This window comes from Vulpes vulpes, chromosome 2, assembly GCF_048418805.1.
Source record: "Vulpes vulpes isolate BD-2025 chromosome 2, VulVul3, whole genome shotgun sequence".
NCBI lineage: Eukaryota > Metazoa > Chordata > Mammalia > Carnivora > Canidae > Vulpes > Vulpes vulpes.
The window spans coordinates 15,283,317-15,299,159 of NC_132781.1; the positions used below are offsets into that span (position 1 = coordinate 15,283,317).

A 15,843-nucleotide genomic window follows, 5' to 3' on the forward strand; every position below is an offset into this window, starting at 1 on the left:
GGATCTATCAACAAAAATTATGAAAGTCCTAATCAGTGGTAGAAAGATTAGAGAAACTATGAGTTAATTTGTGGTACATAAAGATGGAATTATTCAGTGGCCTAAGGATCCTACTTTAGTTTTTTCTGGTGCACAATGGTCTACAATCATGGGGGCACAAAAAGTAAAAATAGACAACTTACACAAAATACCAGAAATAAAATTCTCTAGGTAACTGTTCCCACTTACAAATTTTGTACACTTTTGCTTCATTGATGCTTTTCACTGAACTTGGTGGCTTTTGGCTAATTCCATTCAATAAATTTTTACTGAGCAACTAATATGTATCAGGCTATAGGAACAAGATAGGTCCTAAATCCTTAATCCTAGAAGAAGGACAATTTTGTGACAAAAGAGATCATACACAGAAAAATGAATCGCAAAATGAAATGTTATTTTTAATAACAACAGGCTAATGTCTGTATATTTTTCAACTTTATATATGCATCCTATTTTATTCAACCATTCCTCTATAGTGAGACCCTATATAATTTAAGGTCATCAAGGTAACTGAAGCATCAGAGAAAGCAGTAATATTTTCATGCATGTGGTTACTAAAAGTTTCAAAAGCCCAAAGCCCATGCATGCAGTCTATGTGCCAGATAAGCTGGCCTAGATGAATTAAGCACTCATATGTGTGAAGTTTCTATAAATGAAGTTGGACACAGTTCCTCACTGAAATATATACATATTTGTTTCCTAATCTATCATTATTTTGAATAATTACCAGGTGGAACAGGGAGAAAATACTGAGTCTCAAGTAACTGAAGAGATTTTTCTGAGACCTTCTCCATTTTGCTTCTTTGATATAGAAAAAAAAAAAATTAAAAAAAAAAAATTGCTGCCTTAGTATAAAGAACTGTTTATGTGACATGTCTGTTCATACTGCCATACAGGCCAGGAGGAGATAATGTGAGGAAGAAGGAATCACAGGTGTACACACAGCCTTATTGTGAATAAAATTAACTTTATATCTTTCTAAACCAATTTTAGCAAGGTGCAATTTACATACTATAAAATGGACCCACTGTAAATGCACAATTCAACGATTTTTAGTAAATTTATAGATCAGTGCAATCATTACTACAATTCAGTTTTAGAATGTTTCCATAACCCCTAGAAGATTCTTCATGCTGTTTGCAGTTAATTTCTGTTCTCATCCCAGTACCAGGCTGGAATTTCATAGAAACAGAATCACACAGTATGTAGTCCTTATGTTTGAGTCCAATGCATTCTGTAGCATTAATAATTTCTTCCTCTTTATTGCCTAAATAGTATTCCACTGTACAGACAGTCCACATTTTGTACTTCCATTTGTCAAGTGACAGACGTTTGGACTGTTGCCAGTTTTGGGCTATTATGAATAATGCTTCTTTCTGAGACATGTTTTCATTTCTCTTGGATCTATTCCAAAGAGTGGGATCTGCTAGGTCATATTGTAATTTTCTGTTTACTTCATAAACATAAAAGTAACACATGAGGGTAATACATGAAAGTTCTAGTTTTTCCACACCTTTGCCAATACTTGGTACTTTTTTTTAAAAACAGCCACTCTAGTTGGTGAGTGGTAGTGTCTCATTATGGTTTTAATTTGCACTTTACTAATGACTGATGATATTGAGGATCGTTTTCTCTGCTTATTAGTTATACAATGTATCCTGTTTGGTGAAATGTCTATCCAATGTCTTTTGTACATTCTAAAATAGGATTATTTGCAAACAGAAAGTGGAATCAGACCTATAAATACAGAGAAAAAACTGATGGTTGCCAGAGGGAAGGGAAGGGGGAGGAGAAAAGGGGAGAAAGAGATACAGGTTTCCAGTTATGGACTGAATAAGTCATGGGGATGAAACGTACTGCACAGGGAATAACTGTCAATGATAATTGTGTATGTGTATGGTGTAGCAGTGTACAGTGACAGTGTATGTTAACAGATGACTGCTACACTTGCAGTGAGCACAGTATAAGGTATACAGGTATTGAATCACCACACCGTTTACTTAAAACTAATGTAACGTTGTGTGTCAGTTATACTAAAATTTTTCAAATATATAAAAATAAAATTGGTCTGTCTTCTATATTTTAAAATTAATAGGACTAATTTTTATCTTGACTTATTACTGTACTTTTGTTGATAGAGACTAAATTTTTAATACCATATAATAGTTCTAGGTCATCTGTCCTGAGACAGAATTATTTTAGAACTATGCATTGTTCTGTAATAATTAGGGCCAGGGGTTTTGAAGTCATACAGACCTGAACTTTATTTTTTTTTTCTTTTTTTTTTTTCAGACCTGAACTTTATTTTTTTTTTTTTCAGACCTGAACTTTAATCTCAGCTTTGCCTCCTACTGTCTGTATGACTTGAGACTAATTATTTTTGAATCTCAGTTTTTTTAATTCAAAGAAAGATTATTACATTATTATATAAGACAGAGTTATTTTACAACTGGACTGGTCCAGCCCTATGCTTATCTCTGGGGTTGCCAGTCTGGTACTGATTCTTTTTACTTACTAATGTTTCACATTAGGAAAACATCATCACAAACAACATGCATAGTCACAGATACTCCATCTTTGTAGGTGTTAAGTGATGTAAGACTATAGGATATAAGACCAAATTTGGCAATAAAATCAGGACTTAAAAACATTCTGAGATATGATTAAAAGAAATAATAATTTGATTAAAAGAAATTAAAAGAAAGAATTATACCATTCTAGAAAGAACTGTGACCTCCAGATAAACAAAAGGAGAAACAAAATGGACCCATGCTTAAGTTCATTTTGCTATATAAACCATACCAAAAAGGAATTGTTAAAATTTAACATGAAAAAGGAATAGTATAGAAAAATAATATATATCTCACGGAGGTTAAATTATTAAGATTTTTGCTTGAAACTATATCTATATATATGTAGTATTATCAACTAGGCACATATATAAGACCATTATACTACTAGAGTTATACCAATAAAATAAAAAGGGAGAGTCATAGATATAGAATTACCATACAAATACCTGACAACTGTGTTGGTGACATTTCACCACATATTTAAGAAGGGTTGTAAATCTGGAGAGGGAAGCTATGATTGGAACAGAGAATGCTTTCTGTGGTAGAAATTAACTCATGTCTGGAGTGAATCCAGACTACACAGAATAACATAAGTCACAGTTATTTAAAATCTTAGAACCCTAGAGAGGAACTTTTTACATTTATAAACTTAAAAATTCAGGAAGTGTGCATTTCTAGTATTCTGATTCTTATAACTAGGATTCTACATATTTTGGTATGCTGTATGAGTGATATAGTCAGGCACATGAATTGCTAAAATTCTGATAACTATAAGTGGAAAATGCAGTGCATCATAAAGGATCACACTGAACTGACCTATAAAGGACTTTTAAATACATAAATTAAAACATTTAATAACTTTTGTGCATTTTGTTAACAGGGCAGGATTTAAAAACAGCACTGATAACAGACCATCTTGGAAGTTTTTCTTTGAAATAATGAAAGCAATACGTAATTTGGAAAAGCAGATGTTTGTATAAGAGGGGAAAATACTTAAAGAAAGCACATTTAATAATTAAGGCAGGTCAGTTGTGAGATTTCCAATAACAGTATCTTCAACTATTATTACTTATGTCATATTCAATTTTCTTCCAACTGAAATTGCACAAAGAAAAAAGAGAAACAAATCATTTCTCAAGATAAACTGTTCATATATAATTTGTTAACAATTCTACAGCTGAAGTAATTTTATGACCAGATATTATTCTCATTCTTCTAATTTTGCAAGCAAATGTTTCAGTATTTATACACATTAAAAAATGGAAGTTCATCATTCTTTTAAATTAGATCTGCTATCCACAAAGGCACTTATGGTACAAGGAACACAATTTTGGAAATTTACCAGAAAAAATAGAGAAACACTGCCAGCTATAAGTCAAAGCAGTATCCCCTTTTTAATTTTCAGAACATACGAACATTTATTCTGAACATTACATGTGTTATGTTTCCCTTTGAAAGGTAACTATTTGTAAACAGATTTTGTCTGATATGTCAGCACCATCTCTTTTGCTTGGATAAAAACATTTCTAAAGCTATGTTTTATATATGCCAACACAGAGGATAGGCAATGATAGATACTTTAACAAAATCAACAGAAGAACCCAAGAAGAAGTGTGGCTGGGATTATAAAAGTCATTTTGCTAAAATTAATCATAAGAAAATTTAAGAGAACAAAATTAGTCAATGGAGAATTCTAATCTCTACTATTTATTCAAAATCTAAAAAATCTAATACCGATCTTGTACTTAATGGTCACTCTAAGTACTGCCAAAAAAATAATGCAAATTGCCAGGTCAGTCCTTGGTGCCCTCCCCTTCTCCCTTCAGCTCTTCTTTCATTTGTAAACATTTACTTAAGCACCTATTATGCTACCACATGCCGGTTACTGGATCAGGTGCTACAGATACAAATGAGTAAGGCAAAGTTTCTGCTAACAAGAAATTAACAGATTAATGGCGGGAAGCAGGTCCAAAATGTAATTATTACACCACACATTAAATGCCATGACATCTATATGCTCAGGTGTTATTGGGAACATGGAGTAATAATATATATTGGATAGGAGTTGGGAATGGAAAACTGAAGAAAGATGGTGGTAGTAGTAGTGACAGAATATGTAACTGAATCTTAAAAAATCCATCGGAGTCTTTCATATGTAAGAGAGAGGAGATTACAGGCAGAATAGTCAATATGAGCAAAAGCAGAGAGGTGAAACAACTGGAACGCATCAGGTAATGATAAAGTCTAATGTTGCTAGAACAATATACACAAGGCTACAAGTAGTAGGAAAGAAGGCTGGAGAAATTGGCCATGGTCAGATCAGGAGGGTCTGGACTTTGTTTTATAGGTAAATGGAGTCAAAGGAGTGATATGATCAGATTTGATTTTTCAGGTAGTTCATGTCCACCTTAAAGGTAACAGAATCAAAGTAAGTGATTTTCAGTTAATTTACTTTGGTGGTTGTGTGAAAAACAGACTTGGAAAGGACAAGATAAAAAGCAGAAACAAGACTTACATTTGCACTAATCTAAGCCAAAGATAATGAGGACTGCCAAGGCAATACTAAGAAAGATGAAAATCAAATCCAGGGATGAGAAATTTAGGGTAGGGGAAGGGAAGTGGGAAGGATTCCTCTCAGCTTTCTAGCTTAGGTTCCTGTGCATGTGAATATTCTGGACAACTTTATACCAATAAATTTGAAAAAGATAAAAGCCATAACTAAGGAAAACAGATTAAAGAAGAAAGAGAAAGGTTAAAAAGTCCTATAGTATTAAATACAATGAAGTAGTAGTTAGGGGTGCCTACATCACACAGTGAGTTGAGTGACCAACCGTTGGTTTCAGCTCAGGTTTGCGGTATCAAGCCCTGCATTGGGCTCCATGCTCAGTGAGGAGTCAACTTGGGATTCTCTCTCTCTTTCTCTCTGCCCCTTCCCATTGTTCTCTCTCTCTTTCTCAAAAATAAAATACGTAAATCTTAAAAAGAAACCACACACACATAATGAAATAGTAGTTACAAAAATCTACATAAGTATCAGGTCTAGATTATTTTAATGGCAAGTCCTACTACATATTCAAGGAACAGATAATTCTAATCTACCATAAACTAGTTCAGAAGTTAGAAAAAGAGGCTACTCTTCCACATTTTATTTCTCTATTTTATTTTGCTAAAATATTTAGTCACTTAATGACTGTATCTTTGTAAAGACTTCTATAAATAAATCACAAATTAGAAATTATCATGCTAAGTCCTGAGGATATATAAAAACTGTAAGACATGAATCCTGCCTTTAAGAAGCTTTGTAATAAGTTTTGAAATCAAGATATGTGCGTCCTCCAACTTTGTTCTCTTTTTTCAAGATTGCTTTGGCTACTCAGTGTCCTCTGAGATTCCACATGAATTTTAGGATGAGTGTTTCTATTTCTGCAAAGAATTTTGGATTATGATAGTAATTTCACTGAATCTGTAGATTGCTTTGGAAATATTATCACTTTACCAATATTAAGTTTTCCAATCCATAAACACAGAATATATCTTCATTTATTTAAATTTTCTAAAATTTCTCAAGCAATATTTTATGTTTAATGTACTGGTCTAAGTTTAGTGTACTGTTTAGTGTACAAGTCTTTTATCTCCCTGGTTAAATTTATTTCTAAGTATTTTATTCATTTTGATGATATTACAATAGGATTATTTTCTTAATTTTCTTTTTGAATTGTTCATGATTAGCATGTAGAAATGCAACTGGTTCTTGGCTGTTCATTTTATATCCTGCAACTTTGCTGTAAAATATATTCTTTTCATTGGGGCACCTGGGTGGCTCAGGTCATCATCTCAAGATCTTGGGACTGAGCTCCACATCAGGCTCCCTCCTCAGCGGGGAGTATGCTTATCCCCTTTCCTCTGCCCTCACTACACTACTTATGAGTAGTGAGCACTCTCTTGCTCTCTCAGATAAATAAAATCTTTAAAAAATATTCTTTTCATCTACTTATTTTAAATAAAAAATTCACATGTTGATATATATGCATTTAAGTAGTAGAGATATATTTATTTGCCATGGTATTAATATCTGCTATACCATCTAAATAAATATTTTGCTTTGATAACTTTTAGAAGGAAGCCAAATGAGGAAGAAATATTTTCTTTATGTCTGGCCTTTTCAGCTTTTGTCATTTGTTGACCAACCTCTCCTTCATCCCTTCCCCTGAACCTTTTATCTTCTTTGACTTGCCAACATTACACTGACCAAATTCTTTTATTTGTCTAAGTACTCCTGTCCACTGGCTCATTCTCCCACCTCTCATTTCCTGCTCAATTTGAATGTGCCCTAAGATTCTGTGCTCACTCCTGTTTTCTTCTCTGTGCATCTCCTTTCTTCAGATTCCTCATTTCTCAAAACTTAACTCATTTCCATTTGACTGACTCCCCTTAGTAAGTATACAATAAGCAATACATATATAAAGAACTGAGAGCCTCCATGAAGCTCTACTAGTTCAGTGAGGAATGAACATTTTCCAAACCACTTCTGTTAGCAGATAGATGAATTTACAGGAAGAGGTAGACAAAACTTCTTCTATCCACCCCTTCTTTTATCAAGTAATATCTTTAAAGAAGTGGTTAAGCAGGGAGGGATGCCTTTCAGTTTGTTTACCTTTATTTCTCTTTCCAACATCATTAAAAAGAAAAGGATACATTATATATATATCAACAACTCAAAAGCAGAATTTTTGAAAACCTTAAGCTTGTGTAATTATTTTAAAAAGAAAAAAAAATCCAAAATGATTAACATAAAAATGAACTCACCAATAATGCCACTATCTCTGCTTTCAAGGGTAGAGGTTGGACTAGTAACAGCCCCATAGCTGCAATCCTTGGCAGTTGCATTTGTACTGACTGGCGGGAGGGTGGAACAGGGGCTGCTGGCTGGTGGAGACGCAGTGCTACTTGTCAGGGTGGAACAGGGACTTATCCGCTGGGTGATTGCTGAGGTCTGAAAAATTGGAATGAAAAACAAGATAAACTGATCAGCTGTTAAAGTAAAATGTATCTTATGGCAAAACATACGCTTTGATGAGAAAAAGAAGAAAAATCTTACATACATAGCTTTTACATCTATGAGGTACTAGTTATTTTTTGCCTTCTAAGATAAGATATTCTGCATTGTATAATTAAAGTGCAACTAGATACATTTAACACAAGCAGAGACTATGGCCAGTTTTTCTGCCTAAGAAATTCCTAGTGACAGGTATTCTTTATCACTGCCATGAATTCATAGAGGGATTTTTTAATTAAGCACAAGTTGTCCTTGCTTTTTTTTCCTATCAATAAAGCTATTCTGAAGGCACAGAACTTAGTCTTGTTAATACTTTTCTTCGGATGGAAAAAAATATAAGTGCAGTCAAGAAAAAATAAAAGTAAGGTTCTTAATGCAAAAAAAAGCTTTTTTTTTTCTTTTTTTGATATATAGGTGGCTGCCCTGAGTTAGTAAGGGAATGCAGAGAAAATGCCTTATTCTAAAAGTCTATCAAACAACATTCATTTCAAATAGAACTAAATTTCTCTGTAGAAACTGATTATAGACTGAGAGTGCTTTGTATCTTAAATGATTCTTATATCTGAGGCCATTTCAATGTTTTTGATGGGAAGGAATGAATAATCACCAAAAAGACTGGTGACAATATATTCTGGCTTAGCTAATTTATTGACAATCCACTTTTCTTTAGCTCTTGTCTACCTAAATACACTGAAGTAATGAACAAAAGCATGTATTTTTTCAAATACTAAAAAAATTTTATCCTTTTCAAAATGTTAAGTGATCAGTGGCAAAACTACTTGAAGGAACACCGATGATAAATTTGACATCTTTAAGTGCTAAATTTAAAAGAAAGTTTTCAACTTCTTCACTTATGGAGTCACTATTTACATTCCTTCCACTAAAATTGAAGATTTACAATTAACAACTTGACTAGAAAATGTGTTAATCACTAGATATGATAATATTAAGGCTCTTTTACTTATCCTAAAATGAGTTTCAAATACAATCCCTTGTATTTAATCACATGTGTTGAATTCAGGTTCTGATTTTAATTTAAATGCTATAACCAGGTCATAAAAGATCCATTCAATTTAAAGTACAAGTGACATTTTCAGAACCTTGCAACCAAGCAAATCTTTTCAACAATATTAATAATATAAGGAACTGATTTTTGTTAGTCATACCATAAGCCCTCAGATCTATGTCATTTCTCTTCTACTATGTAATTTTTCTCCAGAGGGGGAAAGAGTTTCAATTTCTTTGTAATGTCCTCTATTTTTATAAAATGGTGTTGGCGTACCAGAGCAATGAGTTTTAACTGGGCATGCAGCAGAATCACCTGTAGAATGTAAAAAGTAAGCTCCCCAATGAAATTGACAGTTACAGAGCCCCACACCCCAGACTTACTGAATTAGAATTCTCCCTAGTTAGAATCTAACATGGCAATTTTTAACCTCCTCACTCTCAGTTTAAAAAATATGTGGGTAGATGAAACGAACTATACTAGGGTTTGCTGGTTTTTTTTTTTTTTTTTTACATTGAATATATCTATAGTCATTCCATATTGAAAAAGTTCCATTTTGGTATGAATCTATTACTTCCACAGCAACTTATTTCCATTTTTAGACAAGATTCTCATTCTGTTCTTTGAGAAAGGAAACTGTATTATATACATAATACAGCCACTGTTGAGGTTAAGCCTAAACAACACTTAACTACTTTTACTACAAGTTGTTTTCTATAAAATAAAGCTTGTATCACAGAATGTATGCTTTAAAAGCTTTAACTGTTAAAAAAAAAAAAAAGCTTTAACTGAAAGCAAAGCTTAAAGATTAAACCATTTAGAAAGTAGATATTTGTTCATGAGTTATGAATTAAAAAGTAGGTTTCATATTTATTTAAAGAGGCTAGTTAATGAGATATAGAAATCTTTTCTAGGCACAGAAAGACAACCTTAACTGTTCTCCATGCTTTAAGCTAAAATGGACATCTAAGTAAACTACTCCACTCATAAAACCTTTCAGTGGTTTTTTCATTGTATTCTCTGGAAGGATCACAAACTCCCAGTCTGGTTTCTTAAAGGTTCTACAAATGTACAAGGTAAAAACTTGATGCAAGAAATTCCTAAGCTACATCCTACTACTCCAGAAACTACTAGGTGAAGGAAATACAGTGGTTGACTATCACTTTCAGTACTTTGTCTTTTGCAAAAAATGATACACACTGACTTGCCTGTGCTGGATTCGTCCTTTCTAGTATAATTCTAGGATGCCACTACTATTCAGGCCTTCCTAAACAAAGCAATCTATCTTTGTTAGCATGCTGTTTAGCTCGGAGGAAAGTCACCAAATGAACATGGCCTCCTAATTTTTAATAACCTTCCTATGACCAGAAATTCCAATTTAGTCACTTCCTCCTGTGGCTCCAAGGTAGTTTCATGGTATATTATATTCCAAGAAGGCTATCATGTTAATATTTTACATCTGTTCAATGCTTTACAGTTTAAAAGATTTAATATACTATTTCATTTATTCCTTATCAACCAAGTATAAGGCAAAATGAATATTATTTCCCTCATTAAGTAATGTGAATATGAAAATTGCCCTAAAGAATGAAACTTATAAAATAATTTCCTCAAATCATAGTTCCTGCCTATATTTATACACTAATTATACTGCATAGTATTTTACATCTTTTGTTTATATAGCATTTTATAGCTTACAAAGTAATTTCATATTCATCCTTTAATTTGATCCACACAACAATCCTGTCAGGTATTATTATTTCATATTACACTGAAACAGTATGGTGTAGTTGTAAAGAATAGAGGTTGTAAAAAGCAGACTGTCTGTATTTAAATACTATTCCATCATTTTGTGGCAGTGTGTTTCCACATTTTTATCTGAAATGTGGAATATCAGTGGACCTTACCACATTGAGTTGTAAGGAAGCTTACACAAAATAGTGCAAATAAAGCAAATAGTACAATGATTAGCATGTTAGTAAATGCATTTAAATGTCAGCTGTTATTATCTATGAAAAACCTAACGTTCAAAAAGGTTAAGTGACATGTCTGAATTTAAAAAATCATAGATGGTAGAGTTGGAACCAGGACACAGATTTCCTATTTCCGGGTTCAGGGGCTTTTCTTTTTTATTTTTCTTTTTTTAACTGAAGTATAGTTGACACACAATGTCATATAGCTTCAGATGTATAACAGTGATTTCAACAAGTTTATGTTATGCTATGCTCACCACAAATGTGAGTTTTCTATTATTAGAAACAAGAGGATCCTTGGTAAATACTCATACTGTAGCATCACATTCCTTGGTCCTTATTAGAACAGTCACATTTTAACTTGACATATATACCAAGAAAGAAGTAATAAATAAAATAAAAATGGATATTTTACTTATAACAATATTAAAAAAGTCCTTAATATATATCATTCCCATTTTTTATTCACAGGGCATAGCATACCAACACTATTACAATATAAACTGTATAGAGGGCCTGGGTGTCTCAGTTGGCTAAGTGTCTGCCTTCAGCTCAGGTCATGACCCTAGGATCCTAGGATCGAGCCCAGCATCAGGCTCCCTGCTCAGCAAGGAGTCTGCTTTTCTCTCTACCTCTCCCTGTGCTCCTAGCCCCCACTTGTGCTCTCTCAGACTCTCGCTCTCTGTCTCAAATAAATAAATAAAGTCTTAAAAAAGAGTTATAATATAAACTGATTAACAAAATCATCAATCCCTACCATCATGAACCTTACACTCTTGTATGATACAGACAATAAAACAAAATAAAACAAAACAAAAACCCACAACTAAATATGGAAGAAAATATAGTCATGATTAAGAACTCAAAAGAAAATAAAGTAGTAGGATAAGGGGGTATTGTGATGGGCAGGTGCTACCAAAAAATAGTTAAGGAAGGCTTGCCTGAAGAGGTAACATCTGAGCAGAGCACTGAATGAAATGAGCAAGTAGTTATGGGGGAAGCACTTTCCAGTATTAAGGGAATGCTCTGTGTCAGAGGAATGACAGGAAGGCCAGTGTTGCTGCCTGAAAGGGAGAAGGGATAGGCAGTGTAGGAAAGGTAAAAGCAAGGGGTCAGATCAGGTTGTGCCCTTCTGACCATGCTGAAGATTTTAGATTTAATTCTAAATGTGATGGGAAAACAGTGGAAGATTGAGAGCCCAGAAGGAAAAGGATCAGATTCACATTTTACAAGGATCACTGTGGCTCTTGTGTGAACAGACTATAGGGGAGCAAGAGTGGAAGCAGAGACATATTAGGAGGCTGTTTATTCATTCAGTAAATATTTACTGAGCAGACAAAGCCTACATGATTTGCTGAAAGAAGTGAGTGTGTAATATGACAGAAAACACTCAAGAATGGTTCCAATGCTTTTGTCCTAAGCGTATAGGTAATAGAACCTACTCAGATAGAAAACACTGCAGAAGGAGCAGGTTCTGGGAAAAACTCTAAGAGTTCAGTTTTTGACATTTTAAGTTTGAGCTGTATCTTGGACACACAGGTAGAAAAGGGAGTACAGGTAGCTAAAAATACACAGGAGTTAAGGGGAAAGGCAGGGTTAGAGTAATTCAGGAGTTAAGAGAGAATTAAAAAAAAGAATGGAGGAATTTCAGTATGATTAGACTCTCCAGGCATCTGAATTTTATAAAAACTGCCCAGGTGATTATAATGTGCAGCCAGCAAAACCAATGATTGAGGGAATGAGGACATAAACAGAGAAGTGAGGAGAGAGCTCCGGAACACCTGAACATATGATCTATAAATATATCTGAATAATCCTTGATGACTATGATTTTATGACAAAACATATGACATAGACTCTTCACAAATATTTGTTAAGAATATATAAGATGAAATCAATTTGTCATCTTGTAGAATAAAACGATTCACTACAGGACATACATTTTAAAAATTAAGACCACACAAATGAATCTGAGTCTACTTACTTTGGTACATTTAAACTAAATATTAGTCAAACGAAAAAAAAAATCTATGAAATATTTTTTTTTTTTCAAATTGCTGATACTTTTTAACTTTCTGACATGAATATTTGGATTCTTAATTTTTCAGATTTTCACTTTCTAATATATATAATTCAAAACTAAAATTTTTGAGCACATCTTTAACAAGTTTTATATACTACAAATATGTAGTTATATTTTGTTATTATTTTGTTATATTTTGTAATTATTTCAGTTTAAAATATTTTCTAATTTCTTGTGATTTCTTCTTTGACTGAAATGCTATTTGAAAGTATATTAATAGTCAAAAATTTAGGGGATTTTCTAAATTATCTTTTAGCTACCATCTTCAAGGTTATTATTTTGTAACTGGTTAATTCTACTATTATCACAGCAACTGTAATCCAAAATTTGCTGAGACCTGCTCAACATATTGTCAGTTTGGTAAATAATCCATATGTACCTGAAAATGAAGTGTATCCTACATAATTTCTGGATGTAGTGTTCATATTAAAATGTCAATTGTTTCTTGGCTTTACACTTATTTATTTCCTCATTCACTCCATAAATGAATCAAACCTTTAAAGCGGCTTTTTAAATCTAAGACTGAAACTAAAAGGTGTTTCATAAACTAAAGAAATACAGAGATTATGGAAAATTAAGCTGTATCTTTAGGGCTCAAAGTCGTTCAACAATTGGGAAACACACCTACACACAACCTGCAACATTTTTCCTGGTATAATAGGCTGATTTATTCCATGTTTCACAGGTGCCAGCATGCAGTTTACCTGATTTTCATCCTGTACTTCCATGTTGTATTGGTCACCTGGCTGAACTTCCGTGACTTTCTCTCCAAGGAGGAAACCCAGACGAGTCATGAGTGTGTTTGCTGCCTCATCTACAGATGGAGGGGGACCAAGTTCCTGTTCAGCATCACCTATAACAGGCAGACATTGAAACACATGAATCTTTCAAAACAAAATGGCTTCATTCTGCAACTATTCTTACATTCAATTTGGTCATTCCCTTTGTTTTCATTTTAAATCCAAAATTACAAGGTCCCTGCCTAGACACTGATTTTCCCACTTTGGCATATTATAACTGATACATTTTCTCGGATTATCCTTAATGTATCTACTTAAAACCTGAGTTTGATAGAGTGCTTGTAATTTACTGAATAGAAGTTTCCAGTTCTTTGGCAGTTAGGCTTCCAATTCAGTCCTAGTCTTGGGATCTAGTTCCTACCACGATCCCCACCTTCATTCAGGTTCTTTTATTTTCTTTTTCTTTCCTCTTACAGTTTATGTAATCTTTTTTTCAAAAGATTTAGAAATCAGTTCAAGCTTATAAGAAAGTTTCAATAATACAAAAAATATTTTTTTCTTAACCATTTGAAGGTACAGACATGTCCTGTTATCCCTAGTTAGTATGTATGTCCTGAAAGTGACATATTTATATATTATATTTATAATGCTGTGTTAACTTTGCTCACTTGGTTAAGGTAGTGTTTGCTAGATGTTGCCACTCCAAAATTATATTTTTCTCTTTGTAATGAATAAGTATTTTGTGGAGGGACATTTTGCATCCATGCAAATACATCTCACTTCTCAATAAATTTTTAAATTAAAAAATATTTTTTGCAATAAAATATACTTACCAAGATTTTCCATTTTAACTAATCTTACATGTACAGTTCAGTGGCATTAAGTTCATTCACAGTGTTGTACAGCCACTGCCACCGTCCATTTCTAGAATTTTTCATCCTCCCTCAAAGAAACAGCACCATTAAATAAAAACTCCCCATTCCATCCTCTTACTAGCCCCCCAGCTAACCTCTATCCCACTTCCTGTCTCTATGAATTTGCCTATTCTCAGTACCACATAAGTGGAACCACACAATATTTGTCCTTTTATGTCTTGCTTATCTGAATTTGCATGTTTTCAAGGATCATCCATGTTGTAGCATGTATCAGAACTTCACTCCTTTTTATTAATAAATAATATTCCACTGTATGTATACTACCATAGGTTATTCAACTGATGTTGGACATCTGGGGTTGTTTCCATCTGTTAGGTATCATTAATAATGATAGTATGAACACTGGTGTAAAAGTATCAGTCTGAATCTTTCAATGAACTTTTTGCCCACTATTTTTTATCATTCACTAATGTTTCTTGGTTAAATTAATTACTACCATGCTTGTCATGTAGTGATTTTTCTAAACCCATCACTCTTTCTACAGTTTAGTTTCTTTTCCTTACCTATTTATCTGAACCAAACAATTCCTATCCACTAATAAGCTATAATCTGTTACTCTCATTATTTGTTTTGTTGCTCCAATTGTCCCAGATTTGGACAGGGGAAGCCCTTTGAATTTGGCTCTTGTAACCTTTAACAAATCCGTGTCATTTTCTGAGCATTATTTTTCTTTCTGGTACAAGATGTTCCAAGCTCATTTTTTACTTTCCCTGTCCTAGCTCTAGAATCAGATGCTTTTCCAAGAAGCCCTGGTTCTTTTTGGTGGAGAAAGGCATATAGAATATCAGGTATACTCATGGCAATTAGGATGCCACCATCCTCCAGATCCACTTGGACAGATATAGGCAGTATAATCATGCACATACATACATACATACATGTATATATACGTACATTCACACATCTTTATATTCATTTTCACTTATAAATCTGTACATAAATACACTCCCCAAAAGTTCCTGGTGATGCTCAAATTCCAATTCAATTCCATAAGGTACATTCTAGGGTTTTTTTTTTCCTCTGAAGTTTTTTTCCCAAAGTTGTAAATTTGCACTCCAATAGTGAGAAATCTGGCTCTCAATGTCCTTGTCCAATGCTTAATCTGTTCCCCCTTCACATACAAATGTCACCGCTGTTCATTGCTGCCCTGCTCTACTCTCCCTCATTGGAATCCTATCTCATGCCACAGGAGCTGGACTAGCACTTTTCCCACAGTCAGGGTTATTTTATTTTATTTTTAAGAGAGGGAGAGAGAGTGCACGGGTGTGAGTTGGGGGAGAGGCAGAAGGAGAGAATCTCAAGCAGTCTCCCTGCTGAGCTCGGAGCCTGATGCAGGGCTAGATCCCAGGACCCATGAGATCATGACCTGAGCTGAAATGATGAGTCAGACACTTAAACCTGAGCCATCCAGGCCCCCATGGTCATTTTTTTAAATTGC

The 15,843-nt window shown here is 33.6% G+C and overlaps 1 protein-coding gene across 20 annotated transcripts in view; it reads right to left on the reverse strand.

Moving 5' to 3' along the window:
• The window catches only part of TANC2 (tetratricopeptide repeat, ankyrin repeat and coiled-coil containing 2), a 478,177-nt gene that overhangs the window by 133,519 nt on the left and 328,815 nt on the right, over window positions 1-15,843 (reverse strand). For all 20 annotated transcript variants that reach the window (XM_072746843.1, XM_072746841.1, XM_025999546.2 and 17 more), the window contains 2 exons: window positions 13,435-13,583; window positions 7,419-7,605 (listed from right to left, as the gene is read on the reverse strand). In XM_072746843.1, coding sequence (XP_072602944.1) covers window positions 7,419-7,605; window positions 13,435-13,583 — 336 coding nt within the window. The remainder of the gene's footprint in view (window positions 1-7,418; window positions 7,606-13,434; window positions 13,584-15,843) is intronic.